Source organism: Castor canadensis, chromosome 3, assembly GCF_047511655.1.
Source record: "Castor canadensis chromosome 3, mCasCan1.hap1v2, whole genome shotgun sequence".
In the NCBI taxonomy this organism is placed as follows: domain Eukaryota; kingdom Metazoa; phylum Chordata; class Mammalia; order Rodentia; family Castoridae; genus Castor; species Castor canadensis.
In genome coordinates this window covers 38,706,663-38,730,812 of record NC_133388.1, presented here as the reverse complement: position 1 = coordinate 38,730,812, position 24,150 = coordinate 38,706,663, and the positions used below count along the sequence as shown (strand labels likewise).

At 47.9% G+C, this 24,150-nt stretch overlaps 1 protein-coding gene across 16 annotated transcripts in view; it reads right to left on the bottom strand.

Annotated features, from left to right (window-relative positions):
• Nucleotides 1-3,096: 3,096 nt before the first annotated feature.
• Tmem229b (transmembrane protein 229B) overlaps nucleotides 3,097-24,150 on the bottom strand; it is a 42,566-nt gene continuing 21,512 nt past the window's right edge. For 8 of the 16 annotated variants that reach the window (XM_074067739.1, XM_020176519.2, XM_074067735.1 and 5 more), the window contains 2 exons: nucleotides 20,413-20,594; nucleotides 3,097-10,468 (listed from right to left, as the gene is read on the bottom strand). In XM_074067739.1, coding sequence (XP_073923840.1) covers nucleotides 9,947-10,450 — 504 coding nt within the window. In that variant the 5' untranslated portion in view covers nucleotides 10,451-10,468; nucleotides 20,413-20,594 and the 3' untranslated portion in view covers nucleotides 3,097-9,946. Of the gene's footprint in view, nucleotides 10,469-15,508; nucleotides 15,586-15,827; nucleotides 15,913-20,412; nucleotides 20,595-20,924; nucleotides 20,999-21,758; nucleotides 24,124-24,150 lie in introns of those variants that run through there. The other 8 variants (XM_074067734.1, XM_074067731.1, XM_074067736.1 and 5 more) reach the window with 6 other exon arrangements.

The following is a 24,150-nucleotide window of genomic DNA, read 5'->3' as shown; positions in this document are numbered from 1 at the left end:
TCCTAGGGTCAGATAACCCAGGGATCCTTGACCAACCCATCCTCCTGCTCCTGTTTGCTACCCATGGAATGGGAATTATAATACGTGTCTGCCTGTCTCACTAGGCAAGCGTTAAGGCAATTTATTTACAGCATGTAGTGTGATATTCATAGATATGGAAATAATAATGCCTTTGACTATGGGATGATGATTCACACATGGCTCAGGCATTACAAAATATACAGCGTATAAATGTTATTACCTTTCTGGAATCCAAAGTCTTACAAAATCCAATGGGTTTTAGGTAAGAGATCATGGGCCTGTAGTGAGCCTACTAGATATGTTCTTTTATTTAATTTACCTTTTCACAATAATTTTAGAGTAGGGTTTTTCATGCCCCTTTTACAGATGAGAAGGGGTTGGGGATTTAGCTCAGTGAAAGAGAGCTTGCCTGGCAAGTGCAAGGCCCTGAGTTCGGTCCCCAGCACCGGAAAAAAAAAAAAAGCAAATACAGATGAGAAAAGTTGTCCATATAGAGGCTCAGTAATTTGCCTTCCTGTTAATAATAAGCAGTCTGGGCCAGCTCGGGAACATTCCAAAGTGCATGACTGTGGCCACCATGATCATACCAGCTAGAAGCCAGAAGTGCTTGTAGGAATGGCATCTGCTTGCATTTTTCTTGTGAAACTAATAGGAGATTTTTTTTTTTTTTGAGACAGACTCATATATTGCCCAGGCTGGCCTTGAACTTGTGATGTTCTTGCCTCAGCCTCCCAAGTAGCTGGAATTGTAATTACTCACCACTACATCTAGCTCTGAAACTAACGAAGGAGAATGTTTCTTCTAATATCTGACAGTGATTGCATGCTGGGTACTTGACAACAGGTTGTACTAATATAGTTCTGATTTCAGATGATGCTTCATGAGGTTACATAACACTCCCCAGTGAGTTGAGGGACATGGGATTCAAACTCAGACCTAATGACTCTAAAGCCTGAGATGGCAAATATTTTGTTGGGCAATCAGGAAGTTCCTAGGAGTATAAGCAGTGCAGATGACCAAAGACTGAGAAAAAGGCTGATTGAAAACACTTATGAATCTGGCTCTTTCCATTTCTTGGTCCTTCCCCCTTCCCACCCTCCTCTGTTAGCCCATCCTCCCACCTTCTTAACAACAAAATCAGCTGGCATCTCCAGGAAATGAAATGTAAGCCAGGATTAGGACAAGTGCCTTGAGCAGAGTCATAAAAAGAAAAAATATGCAAATAACTAGAAGCGATGCACAGGTACATCAGTCAGAAGACTAAGCTGAGTTGTTTCTTAGGATGCTCAGGCGCATGCAGGTAAGCAATGAGCTATTCCTGCAAAAGCTACCATCTAAGCTCACGCCTGCAGTGCTAGCTATTCTGGAGGCTGAGATTGGTAGGATTGAGGTTTGAATTCAGCCAAGGCAAAAAGTTCTCAAGACCCCATCTCAACCAGTAGCTGGACGTGGTGGTGTACTTGTCATCCCTGCTATGAAGGGTAGTGTAAAATAGAAGGAATGTGGTCCAGGCTGGCCTGGGCAAAAACTGAGACCCTAGCTCCAAAATAACCACAGAAAAAAAGGGCTGGAGGTGTGGCTTCAAGCCTGTCTAGCAAGTGGGAAGCTCTACTATTTCACAGCCCTCACCCAAAAAAAGATGCCATCAGGTCCTGCTTATCAACAGTACTGAGATCTTGGAGGAATAGATTGAGTGAATGTCAGCAAAATAACACCTATTGTCATTTTATTTTTTCCTTCTAAAGGGATCCAGAGGAAAGGCTTGGCCCTTAGGTATTGAAGAGATCCAAACTTCTGCCTCCTGCCTTGACCCTTGGCTTTGGGTCAGCAGGTCAAACTGTTACAGAAGCTGGCATCAGGAAAGGCAGGAGGTGTTGGGCACTGATTAACCTTGACTGTCTGCCTGCAAAGAATTCCTGGAGACCCTACTACAGAAAGAACACAACTAAATCAGATTAATCCCACTGGATCTGGTCTGCATCCTGGAGTATATATAAAACTTGAAACTCGTCATGGTGGTGGTGCACACCTACAACCCCAGCACTTCGAGGACTGAGGCAGGAGGATGGAGAGTTCAAGGCCAGAATGGGCTACGTAATGAGACCCTCTCTCAAAAAAAGTTTGAAAGCCCTAGTTGAAAGCCTTTTTATAGTTTATAAAAAGAAACACTAACTTTGGGACACTCCCATGTTGGTGCTTCTTCTAACTCAGCAGAGTTGATCCAAGACTCGGGAATAGGTGATGCTGGTGCCAAGCACAGAGTAAAACAGGACTGCTGTCCTGGAGGAGCAGTGGGGATTAGGTACAAGAGAGTAGCTCAAGGCAGGAGCAGCATCTCATGGAGAGTGGAAGGGAAAGTTTAAGGACCAAAGATATAATCACAGGAGATGGTCAGATGTTTAAAAAGAAGAGAGAGGGCTGGGTTTGGTAGCTCAAACCTGTAATCTCAGTTACTTGGAGTGGGAGATAGGAAGGATCAAGGTTCAAGGTCAGCCTGGACAAAAGAAAAAAAAAGTCCCTATCTTAACCAATAAGCTGGGCATGGTGGCATCTATCATCCTAGTTACACTAGAGGTCACAGGTAGGAGGATCTTAGTCTGAGACCACCCCAGGCAAAAACTCAAGAACCTACCTGAAAAATAACTAAAGTACTTGGGCACTGATGGCTCACACCTGAAATCCTAGCTACTTGGGAGACTGAAATAAAGAGGATTGTGGTTCAAGGCCAGCCCAGGCAAGTAGTGTCTCAACATCCTATTTCCAAATAACCAGAGCAAAATGGACTGGTGGTGTGGCTCAAGTGCTAGAGTGCCTGCTTTGCAAGCATGAATCCCTGAGTTCAAACCCCCGCTCCCCACCCCCCCACACACAAAAACTAAATTTAAAAAGGGGGACTGGGGACATGGCTCAAATGGTAGAGCACCTTCTGGCAAGCAAAAGGCCCTGAGTTCAAACCCAGTACCCCCAAGTAAACAAATAAAAAGAAGTAGGTGTGTGGCAGGGATCTGTAGAAAATTTTCACTGTTACAGAGAGTGGGGAGGTGGGCTGGTGGCGAGTAAGAGAATCAACTAACATAAACCAAAAAGCAATTTATTAGAAAGCCATGAGGGGTTACCCTCAGAGCCAAAGGAAAGGCTGAAGAACTATCTGAGAAGACAACGAGAACCCAAACACCTCTAAGGATTCAGGTAGCAGGCTTCATTGGATAGTCTATTTAGGTATCTTGTTGAAGTTCAAGTGAAACAAAGAGGTCAGTTATTCTGATTTGGGTCAAGAATCTATCCTTGGCCTAGGGAAAGGGCCCACCAAGACTAAGTCCAATGGCAACAGGTCATTCTACAAAGCTGGAACTACACTGCCTTGCAACTAGTAAGGGTGTTTTAAGCTTCCACTGACAAGGGCCACTAATTTGTCCTGTTTTTCCCAGTTTGGCCATTAAAAGTCTAATGTCCCAGGAAACCCTTAGTCTCAAGCAAACTGGGACAGCTGATCACTCTATAAGCAACAGAGTGGCGGGCCAGAGTTGGGCAGTGGAAAATTGTTGAAAGGCATTACCTACAAGTCCTTTAATGGCATGGATGTCTACATTCCATTTAAAAATGTCACTTGTGCTAAGCTGGGCTCTATTACCCCTTCTGGTTGCTCTAAAACTCTACTCAGCTTCAGGGGAGGCCAGAATGTGCTCCCAGTAGAGTAAACTGAACTGACTAAATTTGAATGAAATGTACTGAATGGGGTGTCACAGGGGCTCAGTAGCTTGTCAGGTGTCATACAGATGATAAGTGGCAGAGGCAGGGGTTAGAACTAAAATCTGTCTGATTATAACTGTGCTGTCACCCTTGCCCTGCTCTGGGATGGCCTAACACTGCTAAGACTCCTGATACGCCAAGGGTCTGCAGCTGGATTTGGGGCCTGAACTCCCAGAGAGCTTCAGGAGGGCCTCAGCAGGCCCATCTTACAAAGGTTAAGGTTATGAAGTGAGGTGGGGTGTATTTGTGTGTCTGCAGCTCTCAGAACCCAGCCAGGTGCACTCTGTCCCAGGGCAGGCATGCTTCTTCAACAGTAGACAGATTTGCAGAAGCCAGAAGGACCTACCTTTCAGTTCTGCTGACCCCAATCCATGAGCTGGGAGGAAGGACAAGACAGGTGTAAAAGGTATGAGGAACCCAAGGATCTGCCTGCAATTTTCCCTTCCTTTGTCCCATTCCTCAGGAAGGGTTCCCTGGAAGGGGCTGGGTAAGGCTGTACTATCACTCCTTAAGAGTTTGCTATGGTTTAGATAAGTGTCTCTGAAAGGTCCGTGTGCTAAAGTCTCATTCTAAGAGAAGGAACTAGGATCAAGGAGAAAAAGACCCAGGACAAAAATAAGGCTGTGTGGGGAAGGTATGGAGGGAGGTTGTCAAAGCTAAATTCAGAATTATCAGAGGTCAAAAATGTCACAACCCTCCTCCACTAGGAGGGATCTTTGTGCCAGTTGTCTTAAGTTTGGCTAAGATGGCATTCCTTATAGCCCCCTGCTTCCACCACCCTCCCACATCCAAATATTTCAGCTCTGCAAATACCATTCACATGAATGGACTCTAAAAGCATCTAAAGCTGGGTGTGGTGATGGTGCTCACCTATAATCTCAGCACGAGAGGCACAGGCAGAAAAATCCAAAGGTCTAGGCCAGCCTGGGCTACATAGCAAGATGCTATCAAAAAAAACAAAACAGAAGAAAAAGGCATCCAGAACCTCATCAAGTGTAAGGGGGCACCTGACTGGCCACAGACGCTTCCCAAAAGGTCCTCTGCTTGAATTGAAACAAGAGTGATTTGCAAAACTTGGCACCATGGTACCCAGTGACTCAGGAGGCTGAGGTAGGAGCCACCCTGTAAAAAAAAAAAAAAGTGATTTGCAGAGAAATGTGATAAATCCAAGGGTGCAGGCTAGTTGCCAACAGTCCTCTGTAAAACAGGGGCATAAGGGCACCCATCTGAAATGGGAGAAAATGAGAGCATGCCACATGGACAATCAGTGCAGTACTAGTAGAAAAAGCCACAGCTGTGATTAAAATAAGGCCCAACACCTCTAAGCTTAGGTTAGTGGCTGCCTTTTCCTGTTTCTGTTTCTCTGCTCACCAAAGACAATCCACCTGACCCTTGGTTGTACTTGAGTGCAGTGTAGATAATGTACCCTTCTGAGATATCCATCCCAGGAAGTCAAGGTTACGGTCATGTCTTCAGGCCTTTGTGAAGGCTGGGAAGATTTCAGAAGATACAGACCCTTGCCATTTGCTCTCCTGGGACATTTCTGTCAATGCATCTTCCTTAAAAGGTCACTTTGGATTGAGTGAGAAAAGAGCAGGGAAGGGGAGGAAGGAAAGCATCAAGAAAGAAAGACATCCATTGAGCTGGATAATTAGGACATCTTGGGTCCCCTCATCTGGGCCTTGCCTCTTGTCTCTTTTCTGAAGCTTCATAAAGTAGATTGATTCATTAGGTTTACCTCCTATACTATCTTCCCCCAATAGAACCATCTTATAGGTTGTTTACACCAACATGTAAAAGACTGTTGGGGGTTTTGTGTTAGCTCATTTTTATAAGGGGGAAATTCAGCTTCCAAAGAAATTGAGTACTTTAGCTGGGAGCTGGGTGGCTCACACCTGTAATCCTAGCTACTTGGGAAGATCTCAGCCAGCCTGGGCAAATAGATCCCATCTCCAAAATAACCAGAGCAAAAATGGACCAGAGGTGTAACTCAAGCACTAGAGCACCTGCTTTGCAAGCCCCAAATCCTGAGTTCAAAGCCCAGTCCCACCAAAGAGAGGGAGAGACACAGAGACAGAGACAGAGACAGAGATGAGAGAAAGAAGAAGGAGAAGGAAGAAGGAGGAGGAAGAGGAGGAAGAAGAGAAAAAAAGGAGGAAGAAGGATGAGGAGGAGGGAGGAGGGGAAGGAGGGAGGAAGGGAAGGACGGAGAAGGGGGAGGAGGGAGGAAGAAAAAGAAGAAATGAATAAGTTCAAGTGAATAGGAGCAGGAGAGAGCAGAGGGCCTTCCCAGTGGTTTAGAAAGCTCACTGTCAGGTTCCATAGTCTGGCTATGTCAGGGAGTCCAGGCAATTTGGGTTTAGCCAAACACATTGAGTGCCTTCTAAATCCTCCTGGAAGTACCAAAGTTGGCAAGGACATGGTGACAGGGAGGGGGATGGGGGCTGGATAAAACAGAGGTACTTAACGTAGCACATCTCAGGGAAAGCAGAGTTGCCAGGTAAGAGCACAGGGCTCTTTCTTAAAGAGTAACATTTTTTTCTTTCTTTCTTTTTTAAATTTTAATTTATTTATTTTGTGTGCTACTAGGGTTTTAACTCAGGGCCTCACACTTGCTAGGCAGGCGCTATAACACTTGAGTCACTCCACCAGCCCTTTTTTGTGTCGGGTAATTTTGAGATAGGGTCTGGCTTTTTTGCCTGGATTGGCCTCAAACTGCAATCCTCCTTATCTCTACCTCCCAAGTAGCTAGAATTACAGGTGTGAGCCACTGGCACCCTGCAAAGAATAACTTGATTTAATGCAAAGGGGTGTGGCCTTTTAGCTCTTTGGGGTACCCTCCCTCCATCTTTAGGCCTTCCTACCCCATTGGATTTCCCAGGTCATGGCCAATGTGTTCAAGAGGAACTCATCTCATGGACAGCTGCTGCCAACCTGTATCCTGCCTGGGACTCATCTCCTTGTAGCTTGAGATAAAAGGACCAGATCTTGCGCCACAAGGGCTGAGGTATAGTGGGGTGGATCCAGATAACTTGAGAGGGTCAGAGCAGAGATAGTGAGGACTGGCGGGCCATACCTCCTACCTTTGCCCCCCAATAGCCCTCCTGGTTCAGGACAGTTTGATGCAAGGTGGGAAGAAGTTCCATGGTGGAAGAGATGGGTCACAGCCAGTCCCGGAACACAAACACCAGTATATTTTATGTGCACAGATATGAAAAGGAAGAGACAGAGACCAACAGAGACACAGCAGGCAATGGAAGCACAAACCAGTCATGTGCCTTTCTCAAGAGCTGCCCAGTAGGAAGACAGTCCCACCCACTTCAAAGGCCCTTTTGCAAAGTCAGGTCTGAAGCTACTCCTCTGGGCAGCCTCAGGGTGGAAGGCACTCTCCCTGCCTTAGCCAAGGCCAGGCCTCTGGCTCGCCTTGCCCTGTCGTGCATCTGCACAGCCCAGAGCTTCACAAATGAATGTTCTCACATGAGCTAACCCACTCAGCAGCTGTCTCCCCAGGAGACCCATGCAGAGCGAGGGACCAGGACAAAAGGGCTTCATGAGCACTCCCTACATATTATTGCTGTGAATAAGCATAGGCCATTTTGACTCCCTGGCACTGAGGAGGGGACAGGGCACAGGAAGCCTAGCAGACGTCCAAAGCAGCTCAACCATGCAGGGCAGCACGTTTGCGATCTGTAACTTGGAGATGCTGCCATGGCCAGCGAAGAGGCCCTGAACATCAGAGGCTCAAAAACAGCCAGCAGCCTCCCTACCAGCATCCCCACTGCTTGGTAGAACTAGAGTCACACCAAATTGAGCCCTGGGCACTACAGGGGATGGGGCCCAGAAGATACCTATAGTTGCAGTCTTGGCTGCCCCTGGTACATATGAGCCGCAGAACTGGTGGTCAGGCCACAGATTTTAGTCTCCCCTAGCTGAGGGCTCTGTGTCCTATGAGGGACCATAGGACAAATGGGGCACCTAGATGAAGCAGAACCACAATGCTGAATGTTGCCAGGCACGCAGGTTCACCCCAGGAACTCCAGTGCTTGGGATTTATAGGGCCCAGAGAGAAATTGGTGCTGGGGAATGCCTAAATGGCAATATCTGGAATGGTGAGGCCTGGTGGGCCATCCAAGGGCTTTTACTCCTACTGAGAATTAGGGTGGTCTTACACTGGGAGACTTCAGCAGGCCAGCCACTTGATTCAGTTGTATAAGGGGCTTATGAAGGTGGGCAGCCTGGAGGGATGTTAGAGTACAGGAGATGGAGATAACGTGGAACTGGGGAAAGGGACCCAGGGAAAAATTGCCCAGTGGGAATGGGGAATCCTCTCCACCTGTAGATGGAAAGCAATGTATCCCTACTGGAAGCCTGAATTCCTGTAAACCCCCAAACCCTGGAATTGGGTCCACAACAAAATCAAGGGCAGGATTAGCCTCCATTAGAATGCAGCTTGAGATTTTAGAAGCAGGCTAGGAACCACCTTATATCTTGCCCCAGACAGAGAAAACTGCAGAAAAATCCTGCCAAAAGCCTTTCTCCAGGCCCTGGACACCCTGGCTGCCTGCGCTGACCAGTGAGGTCTGCATGGTCCAAGTGGAACAGCTCAGAAGAGATTCTCTCCACAAGTGGTACTGTCACTTTTTAGTGATCTATAAGAAAGGGAAGGCTAATTTTCACCTCAGAGCTCTAGTTTGGCCAAGAGAAGACCACATCCCATGGGATGGTCCACTTTTTGATGGAAGGCTACCCTCAAAGAGTTGGGGATGGAGCCAGAAGGGGCCTGGAGTAAGGATTTTGCCTGTCCACTGCCAGCAATGGACCTGTCATGGGGGGAAATGGAGACAATCAAGATGATGCCATGAGTGTGGCAGGGCTAATACTGTCAGAAGAACAAGCTCAATGGGTCACTCTTGCTAGGAGGGGAGGTGCGAGGGGCAGTCCTGAGGTTCAGCTGCAGAGCTGGGGCCATGGTAGAACTAAAATCTATCCCTCCCCGTGAAGGGGGCTCCAACGAGCTTTCAATGGTCCTCTTTCTCTCCCTCACTCTCCCTAGGTCCAACACTGGATGCCTGCTTCTCCATTCACTAGGCTAGGCCGCCTGATCGGCTTGAAAATAAACCAACCAAGGCAAATAGGACCTAGAGGTCTGCCTTTTCCCTCATGACAATGATTTGCCTCTAGGTCTCCACTAAGGACCCACAGGGCCTCCTCTCAGCACAGTTATGCCCTGGGTCATACCATTCATTTTCAGCAGTCCCTTGCAGACCAAGATTGGAAGGCAGAACTCAGAACCTCCCCAGGCATCAGGCCAGCAAGAGGAGTGGAGGGGAGGCTTCAGGAAAGCAGGAAGAGACTGTGTCAGGGCTCTGTGTTGGCTAGGGAGGTGGGGGCATGGGAAAATACAGTGACTGACCTGGAGAAAAGGGCTGCTAGTGGAAAAGGCCTTGAACATAAGAGAAAAAGGGAAACACCACCGAACACACGGGGATTGAAACCTCCAAAAGCCCAAGGTTGGTGGGAATCCAGCACCACAGGGGGGGCCCCCAGAGGGCCAAAGGAGCAGTGGAGGGGGTAGGGCCCTGGGGGAGCAGAGAGGAACCAGAGGAAGGTTTCCCAGTCCTTGCACACCGGCACTGCCCCCGAGCAGCCTCCTGGCTGCCTGGTCTCTCTTAGGCTGCAGCTAAGAGGCCCCCAGGGAGGTATTGGTTGCAAGCAAGCACCTGAATATTGCCTAATGGAACCAGCCAAAGCCCAGCTAAGTCCAGATGGTAGGTGAAGAGGTGGCTGCAATGGCGGCCAAAGCCTCCTCAGACTTGCCTCCCATCTTGCAGCCCCTGTCTCAAGGTCCCTTAGCTAGGGTAGGCCTGCTGCTTCCAAAGTCATCCATATAGTCCAATCGTTGCTCAATCACAAGCCTCCTGCCACCAGCCCCTGGGCTGGGCTGAGATCCACGGACTCTTCCCAATGTCCTTCTGTTGCCTCCACACCCCGACCCCCAACACCATCCCACCATTGTGGGTGTGAGGCTGTGCTTGCCCTACTAAGCTAAGGCCCAGCTGGAGCACGGGGCTTGTGCTGAACAGAAGGGGCCACCCCCCCAGCTTGGTCTCTTTGTCTATGAGTTCCATGAGAGACCCCCCCCACCGCCTCCAGGCCCTCCCACCAGTCCCCCAACTCAGTCAGTCTTGACATGGCCATTGGCCAGGGCCGGGGGGCCACTAGGCTCTCCGGGCTCCGCGTCCTTGTCAAAGCGCAGGCGGAGGGTGTTGCGGATGATGAACTGCTCCATGATGAGGGCTCCGCAGAACCAGGGCACGGCGTACTCCAGGGTGATGAGGCCCATGAAGTCAAAGTCGAACTGGGAGTAGTCCCAGGGGCAGGCGTTGAACTGGCGCAGGATGAAGCCGGTGGTGAACTCCCACAGGTAGGTCCAGAGCGTGTAGATGAGGCAGCGCACCAGCAGCGGGCAGCGGCCCCGAAGGCGCAGGTACATGCGCTCCACGATGAGGATGGACGTGCCGTAGATGAACAGGGCCCACACGCTAGTGACGCCCGGGAACTTCCAGTTAAAATTCACCACGAACTCCCAGGCCGCAGTGAACATCACTTCGCAGAAGTAGCCGTGGATAGCGTACAGGTACCAGCGGGACAGCGCTGTCAGGGGCTCGGCAGAAGCCATGCTGCCAACTGGGACCTGCTGTTGGGGACACAGGGAGACATGAGGGAAGGGGCCACACTGCTGTTTTCCCCCACCCAGCCCAGGTGTCTGGGTGACTAGGCCACAGATTTCAAACCTGCCTGTGCCCTTCCATCGTCCCAAATGGAAACTCTGCACTAATTCCCCCATTCCTCCCTCCACCAGATCCTGGCAACCATTCTTTCAGTCTCTCAATTTGACCATTCTAGGTACCTGAGGTAGGTGGACTTATACAGTATTTGTTCTTTTGTGACTGGATTATTTCCTGTAGCATAATGTCTTACAGGCACACCCATGTGGTAGCATGCATCTGAATGAATCCCCTTCCTTTTTAAGGCTAAATAAATTCCATCAGCTGGAGCATTTTGCTTATCCACTCATCCATCAGTCCATAGATCCCAGGATTGCTTCCACCTTTTAACTGTTGTGAGTAAGGAGCTGTGAACATGCGTGTACAGGGCTGGCAGGGTGGCTCAAGTGGTAGAGTGCCTGCTTAGCAAACATGAGGCCATGAGTTCAAACTCCTGTGTGTGTGTGTGTACAAACATTGCTTCAAGACCCTGCTTCCAGAACCAGGAACTAGAGAAAAGGTTAGTTTGAGAAGAATTAACTTAGAAGGTAACACACATGTACAGGAAATCAATGCAAGTCAACTCCTGTATAGCTATCCTTCTCTCAACTAGCAAAAACCCTTGTTCCTTCCTATTATTGCTTATACTCTCTCTTCAACAAAACTTGAGATAAGGGCAAAATAAGGGTAGCGAGGGGGTATGGGGGGAGAGGGAGAGGGTGGAGGTGTAAGGGAGGGGTAGGGGAAGGGGGGAGAAATGACCCAAACATTGTATGCACATATTAATTTTTAAAATAAATTAATTAATTAAAAAGACCCTGCTTCCAGTTCTTTGGGGTCTATACTGAGAAGTGGAATCACTGAATTATATGGTAATTCTATCTATAGTTACCTTTTTGAAGAACCACTATCCCAGCAACAATGCACAAGGGTTCCAGTTTCTCCACATCCTTGCCAACATTTGTGTTTTCTGTCTTCTTGATAATGGCTATCCTAATGAAATACTTAAAGCAGTATCTCTTTGTGGTCATATCTGCTTTTAACTTGCTACATCAGATGGCGTTTGGGTGCTCACTTTAAATGTTGAGAGGAGAACAGTGGGGCTGACAGAGTGCTCCATTCCATTCCTCTCTTTCAAACCCTACTAGTCTTCAAGGCCTGGTTCCCATCCCATCCTGCTTCCCTGAAGCCAGGCCTGGCCCACTGGCCTCCAGCTTTCCCCTTATCCACTACCAGAAAGAATCTGGAACACCCATTTGACCCATTATCAGATGCCACCCTGTGTACCCTTTTTTTTTTTTTTTTTGACAGTCTTGCACAGGTTGGCCTTGACCTCAAGATCCTCCCGCCTCAGCTTTGCAAGTGCTGGAATTACAAGCATGTGACACCATACTTATTTTTGGCTATATGAACGCTCATCATCCAACTAACTTGTGACCTCCTTGAGGACACAATTGTTTTACAACCCTGTTTTGCAGCAGTTGGCTCAGACCTCTCCTGAGCAGGACTGTAAATGACACGTCCTGTTTATGTAGAGGGCAATGTGGGAGAGTTCCTTTCCTAATAAACCTTACTATTGTTGAAAAAAAAAAAAATGAGAAGCTAAGCCAGGCCCTGGTGGCTCATACCTGTAATCCTAGCTATTTAGGAGGCTGAGATCAGGAGGATCACAGTTCAAGGCCATCCCCAGAAAATAGTTCTCAAGACTCCATCTCCAGAATAACCAGAGAAACAGACTGGAGGTGTGGCTCAAAAGATAGAGCACCTGCTTTGCAATCATGCAGCCCTGAGTCCAACCTCCAGTCCTACCAAAAAAAAAGAATGAGAAGTGGACAGATGACTTGACGTCTGTCAATCTCCTCTCCAAGGTGAGAAGGGGACAGAGGTTTAACAAGGTGACATCTGTGGTTCATCTACCTGTCTGCCAATCCTGGTATCATCTTTCAGCTAAGGCAGGCTTCGTCACAATGACACCTACCCACCCCTCACCCTTGTGCATTGCTTTGTGGTCTTCCTAGTACTTTAACCACAGGCTTTTCACTGGTTCTTAATTAAGAGCCAAATGAAGGACAGATAGTTTTATTTCTATTTTATAGGTGAGACAGTTGTGGCTCAGAGGGGGTACATCATTTGCTCCATATCCTCAGGCCAGTAAATAGAAGAGCTTAGACTAGAATTGATATCTTTTCTTTTTTCCTTTCCTTTGATTTTTTGAGACAAGGTCTCACCATGTAGCCCAGGCTGGTCTTGAATCGTCAATCCTCCTACCTCAGCTTCCCAAATGCTGGAATTACAGATATGCATCACCACGCCTGGCTCCTTAGAACTAATATCTCTTCATTTCTATACTTCAAAACTCACTCTGCAGTGTATTACTGCCCATCTGCTACACAAGTATACCTAGTGTCACCACCCTCACTCAGAAATATTCAATGGCTGCCTTGTTCCTAATAAAGCAGTATAGCATTCTTGGTCTGATATTTAAGACTTCATGACCTTGCCCCAGTCTGCTTTTTCTGCCTTATTCTCCCTATTTCCCTCCATTCCTTTGTGGACCCTATTTATTCTGTTTGATGTGCCTCTCCTGTCTGTTCACATCCATAAGTACAAACCCAGTACCCAAGTGACCTTCAGAACAAAATCTCTTCTTCCTCCAACCAAAATCCCTTCTTCCTCCTCTGAATTTCCATAGCATCTCCTGTCTCTTTCTCTTTGGTGCAGATTATTGTGTTATGTTGATAACTTCCAGTCTCAAGCCAGACCTCTTTCTTCCCTTCTACACCTATACATCCTGTTCTTTCTTGGATACCTCCATCTAAATGTCTCTTTTTCCCTCTGACTCCATCCTGATTAAAGGCACCACCAAGTGCCCAGTTAGAAGCAGAGGCCTTGAATCCCTCCAGCTTCCTTTGCCATACCCCCACTCTACCCAGGGTTCCTGAGGAGAAGGACTCATCTGTTTGGGTGCACTGCACACAAGTATGCATTCAGTATGGAATGAAAATATTTCCCAAACAAGTAGTAAATGCCACCTAACAAATCATCTCCAAACTCAGTGTCCTAATCACTTACTGTTTGGTATTTCAGCTCAGGTGTCTATGGATTAGAAAATCTTGGTTGGCCTGGATCGTGAGGCTATGAGTCATCTGGGGCTCTATTCTATGCTTGGCTGGGGACGCTTAGCTGGGTGGCTTTGCCCCACCGGTCTTTCATCATCCTTCTGGGCCAGTTGACTGGGCCAGCAAGCCTAACCAACAAGAACTTTTCAAAACTCTGGTCAAGGAGGTGGTGGTGGTTAATGGGTACAGGTGTGCACTGAATGGGAGGAATAACCTCTAATGTTCTACAGTACACCGGATAGTGTACATTTCAAAACAGCTAGTAAAGAGGATTTGGAATGCTCTAGAATGATATTTGTGGTGATGTATATACCAATTGCCCCGAACTGATCATTATACATTGTGTACAAATGACACACTGTGCCACATAAATATGCACAATTACTAAATGTCGATTTAAAACTTTTTTTTTGGAGGTACCAGGGGTTGAACTTGGGGCCTCATGCTTGCCAGGCAGGCACTCTACCACCTGAGTCATTCTGTCAGCCTTTTTTTGTGTGTTGGGTCTTGCTTTTTTGCCCAGGCTGGCCTTGAACTACGATCCTCCTGATCTTTGCCTCCTGAGTAGTTAGGATTACAGGCTGATAGCATATGATTCTTTGTTACTTATTTTTTTTTTCTGTGTACTCTAAATTTGTCAAACAAATGAACCTAAGGAAACCTGAAGTCATATAGAATTAATGCAGGTTCTTCCCTCCTGAGTCGTCCCCAACAGTAAACCATGACTTGGGCCTGAATGTGGAATAGTGTAAGCTCAGGGGCCCCAGATCCTAACTGTCTGAGTCAAAGTCCTGATTGATATTCTCCTTCTAGGAGACAAGTTACATGACTACTCCAAGCCTGAGTTTCCTTACAGGTAAAGTGAGGACAATAAAAGTAACTACCACAGGTTATTGTGAGGCTGAAGGAGCTAGTAGATATGTACTGTTAAACACAACAAGTGCTCCTGAACAGGTATTGTTCTTTCTAGCACAGAGCCAGGCTTCCAGACAGCCCCTCCTGCGACAAGGGCCACCTCCTATCAGGGGCAAAGTCATTGTGCCTCTGCCCTTGCCAGCCACAGGGCAGCCTACCCTGTGAGCAGGTTAGGTCTCTACCCCACCCAGAGCACCAAGCTCATGAGACAAGAAACCCTGTGGAAACAATAGCTCTATATACAACCTAGGAGAGCAAATGTGAGCCTCCCACTTATCTGTGGTTGAATTAAGGAGAAGGGCCAGCCCTGAAGGTTAGGCTTGAAAGAGGCCTCTCAAACCCTCACTTTATCCTGAATTCCCCTTCCCAGATGAGTGAGAACAGATTCAGGCTCCAAGGAAGCACAGGAAAGGCTAACAGTGACCCAAGGCAGGTGGCCTATACACAGCAATGCAGAAATCACTAGGCCTCCTGTTCTGACTCAGGTCCTGCACCTTAGGCCAGTCCACCTGGCCTAACACCAACCCCTGGTCCTCCCCAGGCAAGGGATAGGGGCTGCCTGAATCTTGAGCTGAGGAAAGGGTTTCCCAGTTTGAGACACTCTTCTGAGTAGATCTCCTCACTCCAGCCAGCCCTGTCCTTGCTGCCGACTTTGAACTCTGCTCTCCTTGCCTCTGATCTCATCTTCCTGGAGTAGCCAAAAATGTTTCCCAGCCAGTGAGAAACCACAGGCTCCAGTGTTTCCCAGGTGACTTGGAAGAGCTAGACTGTGCCAGCTGAAGCATGATGAAAGGGATAACCATCAAAGGGAGAGAAGAACCTAGGGTGAAGGAGGGCAAGCTCTGAATAGAGGGAGGATGAGGAAACAACAGGGGGAGGAGCCTGGTTCTTTTTCTGGGCAGCAGGAAGCACTTGGGAGGATAGAGGGGAGCATACCTAGGCAAGGTCAGACCTTGTGCCAGGAAAACACAACTGGTCCACTGAAGACAAATCAAGGCAACTGAAAGACCTGGCTGGGGACAGAAGATGGGGGTTTAGACAAAGGAATAAATGAGACATTGTCACTGGTGGGAGATGCTAAGACCGGAGACAGGGCTCTGGTTGGGTACATGTTCAGAACCCCATTTCTGATAATCATAGGCACTATGCTTGAATTTTGAGCTAGGACAGGCATACCCACCCTCTATTGGACCCCTACTCCCCTGTCCTGGCCTCCCCCCACTTAACTCCCTTTACCCCAAACCTCTTCCAATACCTCCTTGCTCAACCCTGGAATCAGAGCCCTGGGAAAGCCTGCAGCAGGAAGAACCAGCAGCTCGGTGGGTGTTGACTTCTTTCTCCTGGTGACAAATATAACCATTCTGAGGACCATGACACAAAATGGGACAGCCCAGGAAAGAAAATTCAGGGTGGTGTAGGAGAGCATAGACAGGCTTGGAAGCATGAGAAAAGGGGAGAGTAGTGGATGGTTTCACAAGCTGACTTTGAGGAACTAACACTCAATTCCAAGAGCCTCGTGCTTGTTGATGAGGGGCCTGGGAACACAGTGTCCCTGAGAAGGTGACTTGTCAGGGCAAGGAACTACCTTCCAAGGGAACAGGTGGTGGGGAACAGGGAGCTGGCTTTTGGTGTCCTATTCCCTAGGAATACCTCATCTACTGCTCTCAGAGCCTGCTGAACCCTGTCACAGAGCAAGCAGCAAAGATGGGTGGAGAGATAGCCTTAAGACACTAAGGCTGGGGCCTGTGGCTCACATCTGTAATCCTAGCTATTACATCTGTAATCCTCCTCCTCGATCAGGAGGATCGAGGTTTAAAGCTAGCCGGGGCAAACATCACAAAAAGTGCTGGCAGAGTGGCTCAAGGTGAAGGCCCTGAGTTCAAGCCCCAGTACTGCAAAAAAAAAAAAAAAGAGAGAGAGAGAGACTAAGACCAGCTGCAGGCAAAGCAGTTGGAATGACTGCCTTGGTTTTGTTCCAGGAAGCTAAGACGCCATGACACAATGACTGTGAATTTTTGTCCAGAGAGCCATCTTGCTAGAAAATGGAGATCCCCTTCCCTTGCAGCCAGCTGGGCACCCCATTCACTCCCCAAGCTTTACACCAGACACCCAAATCTCTACAGTTCCATGCTCCAGGGTCACACACAGCCCTTCTAGGAGGCCCCTTATGAGGTCTGAAATCATCTTGAGCATTCCTGTAGTCAAGGTAGTGGAGAGGAAAACAGACTTGCTTCAGGACCAGAAGGGAAGCAAGTAGAGGGGAAAACCTGTGGCCACTGGTTGGCTCAGATGGCACGGAGTTCCACTGTGCTTGCTGTGGGCATCCCCTAGTACAGCCCCCTGTGATCAGTGATGTTGAAGGCTTTGATGGGGCCCACTCTCACCTCCAAAGTCAAAATAATAACCAGGAGCACTTTTCAACACTTTCTATTGGGTCAGATAATTCCCAAGTCCATTTTACAGAGGGGGAAAGTAAGGCAGAGAAAGGCTAAATAATTAGCCTGCATTCTTACAGCTCTAAACTGCTGTGCTGGGAATTAAATCCTACAAGTCTGGCTCCAGAGTCTTTACCTCTAATAGCACACTGCAGTGCCCCAAAGGCTGACTGCACACTGCTCTGAGGACACTACCATTCTCTGACTTTCTACTTCTGGAAGGCTGGAATGGATCTGGAGAACAGGAAGCAAGGAGATGAACACGTGCTTCTAGCTGAACCATTGGCAAAGCTCAGAACTGGGTGTCAGAAGTACCAAGGGCTCAGGCCAAGTTTTGGCAGGAGCCACACACAGGTCCTCCAAGGTCAAAGCTGACCCTCACAGGATCTTAGCAGCAGCCAGCCCAGGGCATCAAGGCATGAGCTATTCAAAGACCCCTCACTAAGGCACACAAGACCCAGAGCCTTCTTTATCGCCAGCCCACCCTGATGTGAAAATCTCAAGAGGCTGAGCCTGCTATGGAAATGCCAGCCAAGAACAGTGGCCTGTGTGCAGGCTGCCCAGAGGAACCATCTGCCCAAACAGCAGTGTCAGAAACAACCATTCCACAAAGGTTGTTAGAGGGACTCCACCACTAAGCAAGTCCCAGGTGGGAGCCACAGGGACAAGTGACCTTGAAGAACGGAGTCATTCCTGGCCCTGTGGTCCACAGGGTTATGGTGCAAAGGGCACTCTGAAGGTAGGGCCCACAGGTTGGGCATCCTGTGTGTTGACTAGAATGCTCTTCTCAGACTTTCATGTAGCTGTCTCCCTGCTGTCACTCAGGTCTCAGATTAGCTGTCATCCCTCTGAGGCCTTCTCTGGTTTTCCCAATCCAAAATAGTCTCCCTGTCACTCATACTATCCTATCTCTTGGTTTTTTTTTTTTTTTTTTTTTGAGACTGGGTCCCACTGTGTAGCTCTGGCTGACTTGGAACTCTCAATCATCTCAGCCTCTTGAGTGCTGAAATTACAGGCATGAACTACCATACCTAGACAATCTTATTTTTTCCTAGCATTATCTAATAATTTGCTACTTGTTTATGGTCTTTCTCTAATTAAAATGAAAGCTCCATGAGGGACAGGATTTGTTTTCTTCAATGGGTAACCAGTGTCTAAAAAGGCAATAATACCTAATAATACTGGAATGATAGATGGATATATGGATGGATGGGTTCAAACAGTCCCAAATCCTTAAACACTGATGAGGACAGATTAAACAACTAGCAAACTCAGCCTTTCTCCTTCTGTTCTTGGGAAATAGAGCCTTTAAATTTTTAATTCTAGCACTTAAAATATCTTTATTGTTTTTTCAATTACTAAAATAATGTGCGCTCACAGCTGAAATGTAAACATTATGGAAAGGAATGACTTTGGCAAGCAACCTGCCACCCCCTCCTCTTCCCCCTACCCCCCCCATATCATATCTTAGAGAAGGTCACTAAGGTACATTTTATAGTCACCCAGATTAAATTGTTTTAAAACAAGTCAAAGAAAAAAAGCATTCATAATGACAAATTAATAGCCATTATCATTTCCTCCTTGCAGTCCTTCCCCAAGTGTGCATTTTACAAGTTACTGTAATGTACTTATTCTAAAACCTTCCATTTTCACTTATATCGTAACTGTTTTTGCAAGTTGTAATGGAGCCTATATGCTCATTATTAAAATGGCCATGCAATGTTCCACCAAGTGGAAAACTGTAATTTACTCAACCAAGATGTTCAACAAAGGGACAATTATTTCCCATTTCTGCTATTACAAATGACACCACAGAAATACCTTTTATGCCTATAACAAAAGAATTCACCACTTTTTTCCCTCGGGACAATTTTCTAATGAAAGATTTCTTTTTTCTTTTTTTGGACAGGGCCTCACTATGTAGCTCAGGCTGACCTCAAACTTGCCATCTTTCTGCCTGAGCCTGTTGAGTGCTGAGATTATAGGAGTACACCATCATGTCTGACTCTAATGAAAGATTTCTTAATGAGTAATTCCGGAAATGGAATCACTGGACTAGGGGGTCCAGTAATCTTAAGGATGATGCTATAAATTGCTAGGAGATCTGTATCATATGGGGAAATAGGTCTTGCGTCTGGGTCACTATGTTCCCACGGTGGCCTCCATGGCCTTCCCCCCACTCCCAAACCTCTTTAAGTCTAGGCTCACTCACACCACCCAGGCTACAAATCAGCTCAAGAACACCTTTCTGAAAGACCCATTCGTCACAAACTGATTTTGCAAGGCCAAGCTTTATGGAAAACAGATTCTGGCCGTGAGCTGTGAACTCTCATTTGGGAAGTCAAGAACAACCTAAAAGCTGAGAAATACTTGGTTACTCTTTTCTTTTTTTGGCAGTACTGGGGTTTGAACTCAAAGCTTGTGCTTGCTAGGTAAGCACTCTACCACTTAAGCCATGCCTCCAGCCCTCTGGTTACCCTTTTCCCACTCCTTGCACATTCCTGCATGAATCTAAGGCTTGGGGTTCCCATGAACTAACTCCTAAGGCCATTAGCTCCTAAAAATCCTGTCCAGGTAAGAGTGCCCAAGCGCCAGCTCTACACGCCTTGCCTTGCAGGGAGCTCCCTTCCTGCTGGTCCCTGATCCCACCGTTGGATTGTCTGCTCTGTACAGATGTAACAGCCTTCAGGCCAGATGGGCCTCTGGGGCTTGGGAAGGCAGCCAATTGTCATTTTTTTTAAAGCATCATCAAGGAAAAGCCAGAGACAGAGGCTGGAAAAAAAGGCCAGATGAGGACAACAGGCAAGGCTCCACAGTCAGGGGCCTTTCACCCTAAGTGGGAGGTTGTCTAGACTTAAGACGAAATGCTGCTGAAAGCCACAGGACTTGCCCCTCCTGACCTTTTGGGGGGAGCAAGGAGGATCACCTTTATGGCAGCTAAGTCTCAAACAAATTCTCTCATCTCAAGGCCCTGGATATTTTACCCAAGGCTTCCTGGTCAATGCTATAAGAATTGCTCATGGCACATGGGCAGAATCCAGATTCTAGGTGAGTACGGAATGGATGTAAAGCCAGATGCCCAAGGTGTACTGCAGCCTACTGATAAGAAAGACATGGGACAATGTCCTCCCCCAGGTACTGGTGTCTGGCTTCATTATGTCAGCCTGTCTGGGTCTGGCCCGCTCTGTAGAGGCCATGTAACTATAAGATGACTCCAATAGTGACATGCCTGAAATGCTCAACACTTCTCTCCCATTTCAGAACTGCAGCCATATGACAGATCCTTGGGCAGGAAGTGGGCTCAGAACTGGAACCCCCCTCCAACCCCCCGACCTGTGCCCGTGCTGATGAAGTGCCAGGCACTTCATCACCCAGTGATCCCCTGGGTGCCAGAAATATACTCACTTATCACAGCCTTGAGTGCACGGCTCAGAACAGACATCAGGATCACTGTGCAGGAAAAGTCTCAGCTTAACTTTGCATTGGTGTCGGACTGGGCCTTAGTGCCATTCTCAGCACTGCGGGCAAGCAGCAGCCCCAGGGCTCAGCTGATCCTCCGCTGGTGGACGGACAGCTTCCATGTGTCCCTGGGAATAAAAGGGGAGGCCTTTATTAGCTTAATCTGCTCCCAGATCTGAGCCACCAGGCCAGCCAGAGAAATAGATTCAAGGCCAAGGGCTCATCACCAGGGCACCAAGGCTCTCCTAGAACCTGCTATCTCATCCCCGCTATGCTATCTGGTTAGGGCTGATTAAGCCAGCCATGAAAGCCTGGCATGGTTCCTAGCCAATCTACACACAGGGTTAAGACTTAGGACCTCTTGTGTCATGAGTGAATGAGTGTGTGCACACTTGTAAACCTGTAAGGGGATATAATTTTAGAATCCAGCTCCATTCTCAGCTTTGAATTATACTTACCTTCACCCTGCAGTGGAGACATCTGTCATCAAGGGCAGCTGAGAACCTCATGGAATGCATACAGTGTAGGACATCTGTTTTAGCATTTTGGGAGTCAAGTACAACCACACAAAGAAAAACAGGGAAACAAACAATGTGCTAAAATCCCCTACCCGCAATCCACCCCCCTAATATTTATCACTGTATTGTTTACCATGACTACTGCTGAGGCTCTTCCTATGAACATTAACAACTGGTTACGAGATGATATAAGTCTTTCTTTGCTGCATGTATGTTTTTAGATAATATCCCCAAGACTTGACCATTTGATGGGGACAGTAACATTTTTTTGTTCTATTACATGTGCAAGTGCCTTTACTCCCTCTGGAACTGCTTTGACACAGTGCCTATACAGGCCCAAGGACAGGGTTCTGCCAAGCATGGTGGCTCCTCGGAAATGAGTGCATGGCTGGGAGTGGGAGGTGGTGCCCCCCCCCCCACTATCACCTCACTCCCTCGTCCTTCTCCAGGCTCTGAACAGAAGCAAATCCTCCTCTTTTGTCCCCTAAGCAGATAACTTGTGAAGCAGCAGGGGAGGCTAGAAATGAAAGCGAGAGATTGGGGAGTTGAGCCACACCCTATCAAGTGTGCTTTTGGGGGGCAGCTTCTGGGTCTCCCCTTGGGGAGAGTGAAGAGCAGGTGTGAAGTGCAGTGGGCTGCTGTGCTCAGCCTTGACTGTTCCTGTCAGCTCCCCAGCTCTTCCACAAACAGAAACCTCCATCCCTCCCCCACCTGTTCCTCCTCCTCCCCTCTCCCAGCCTTCCTGATGGGGGCAGAGGCCACCCTGGCACATACCTATCACCTTGAAGAAAGGGCCTTAACAGGGGCATGTCTGATACTCTCACCACTAACACCACCGTGACACATGGCCTGAGGAGTCAGTCTCACCCATGAGCACTTCCCCTTCCCTGAGCCTTAAGCAGACCACAGCAATAGCACAAGTCAGAACAGAAAGAGAAACCAAAGACCACATCCTGCCAGCAGAGCCTGGCGGTGCTGCAGCCAGCCCTGGAAGCTCGCTGCTGGCCGCCGTGCTTGCCCTGACAGATGAGGCCATGGTGGTCAGAGCAGATCTGTCTGGGAGCCAGCTTCTGGCTGAACACCTCCTGCTTCCTGGTCTGCAGGTCTTTCCCCAGGGAGTTGGTAGGGATGGATGAGAGGCTGAGGTAGCAGGGGTCCTGCCTCTTCCACCAACAGCACAAGCTGTCCCTAACTCCCTCTGATACTCTGTGGCCCTTAAGAGCAGACACCAGCAAACACAGCCCATGGAATCCTTTGTGGACTACACGACCCTAACCAGAAGTCTATGGAGCACATGAATATATGAAGAGCCCTTACAGCAATGAACATGTGGATAGAACTTAGGTTTCTAACGTACATCGTCTCTCATGACTCTCTCAGGACTCCTGTGGGAAAGGGAGGGTGGAAATGACAACCCGTTCTAGGGATGAAAACACTGAGGTTCAGGATATTAAGAGATTTGGCCAAGCCCACACATTTGATTCAAACCCTAGTCCCCAGGCTCCAGTCACCCCTCTGGAGTCACATACATAGCACTTCTTCAAACTGCTTCTCTCCTGAACCTTAAGGCTGACCTTAAGGTGCGCTTCTGCGCATGTCTCTCACTCGATGTGATCTACTCAGTTCTCCCTGTGGGCTGCTTATTTTGTAAACATACAGCAGAATTCCCATCTAACTTTTCCATCAACCTGCCCGAGGTGCTGGCTCCTGGGAGCTTGGATCAGGGGCCATACTTCCTGCTCTCCTGTGCAGTCCACCCCCTCCCACTCTTTCCAGACCCGACTGTCACCTTTGTGAAGCCATCCTACAGTCTCCAGGTCATCCCATCCCTGATTCTTCCATAGGACTTTTTCCACTGATGTGTTCTACCATCCGAATTATTTCATATGTGTCTGTTTCACCCAGGAATGATGAATTCCTAAAGACCACAGAGTTTCTGTTGGATGGATGGATAAGCAGAGTGAAGGGTCCAGCTAAATTCTTGGGTGAGAGAGTCATCCAGCATATTAACCAAGCCCAGTAATGTGTTTTGTGTTTGTCTCTGATTTCTAGAGCACCAACATGGAAGGACTCCAAGTAAGCACAAGAAACGTGAGTCTATAATAGTTAAGACTGTCTCTGCAGATGAGGAAAGCAAGTAGGAGACCGCTCCTTTCTCTCAGCTCCAAGTGCCATCACACTGGCTGAAGTGAGGAGAGACAGAGTGGGTGGCTTAAGTTGAGACAGTACAGAAGACCTGTCTGAACTCACACAGGGGAGTCAGAAACAGCATCCCCAGGGACACTGCAGGCTCCTACATGGGTGGGGGTCAGGGAGATTGAGGTCAGAGAGTAGTAACAATGCCTACTCTGTTATTTCTACAGTGCATGTGCACTTGCAAAAGGTATAGCCAGTTTTCACTCATGAGGATTCGTTTCCCAAAGAGGTTTAGCCAGTAGCTGCTGGCAGGAAATTCCTCTGCATCATTTTTTCTATTCTATAACTATTTAGGGTAAGCTGGGCTTGCAGGATTCAGTCTTCCTCTCTGACCAGACTCAAATCCTCCTTTCTCCTCCCTGTTCCATGGCCTGGAACCTAAAACTGGAGCCAGAAAGGGTGCAAGGAAATACCAACCCATTTACCTTCCCATTCTCTTCTTTCTTAACCCTTCCTGATTCTCTCAGGAAAAGATAAAACACTCTCTCACACAGCACAGCTATGTGGGGCTTCCTGAACACCCGCCCCCCCAAGCAGTTCTCCAGCCAACGACACTGCTTATCCCCCAATTCATTGGGACTCTGACACTCTATGCTGAGATAACACCAGATCTCACATTTTGAGGGCTCAATCCCACAAGACTGCTTACCAATCACAATTAGTAGTAAGTTGTCACCTGTACTTCTGATAGGCTGGCTACAAGCCAAGGTTCCCATGAGCCCTCTTTGGGTCTGATTAATGTGCTGGGATGTCTCACAGAACTAATGAAAATAGCCAGGTGCTGGTTGAAATCAGGAGGATTGCTGTTGGAGGCCAGCCTAGGCAAATAGTTCTTGAGACTCTGTCTCAAAAATACCCAGAACAAAAAAGGGCTGGCGGAGTGGCTCAAATGGTAGAGCACCTGCCTAACAAGCTCACATGAGGCTCTGAGTTCAAACTCCAGTACTGAAAAAAAAAAAACAACCTAATG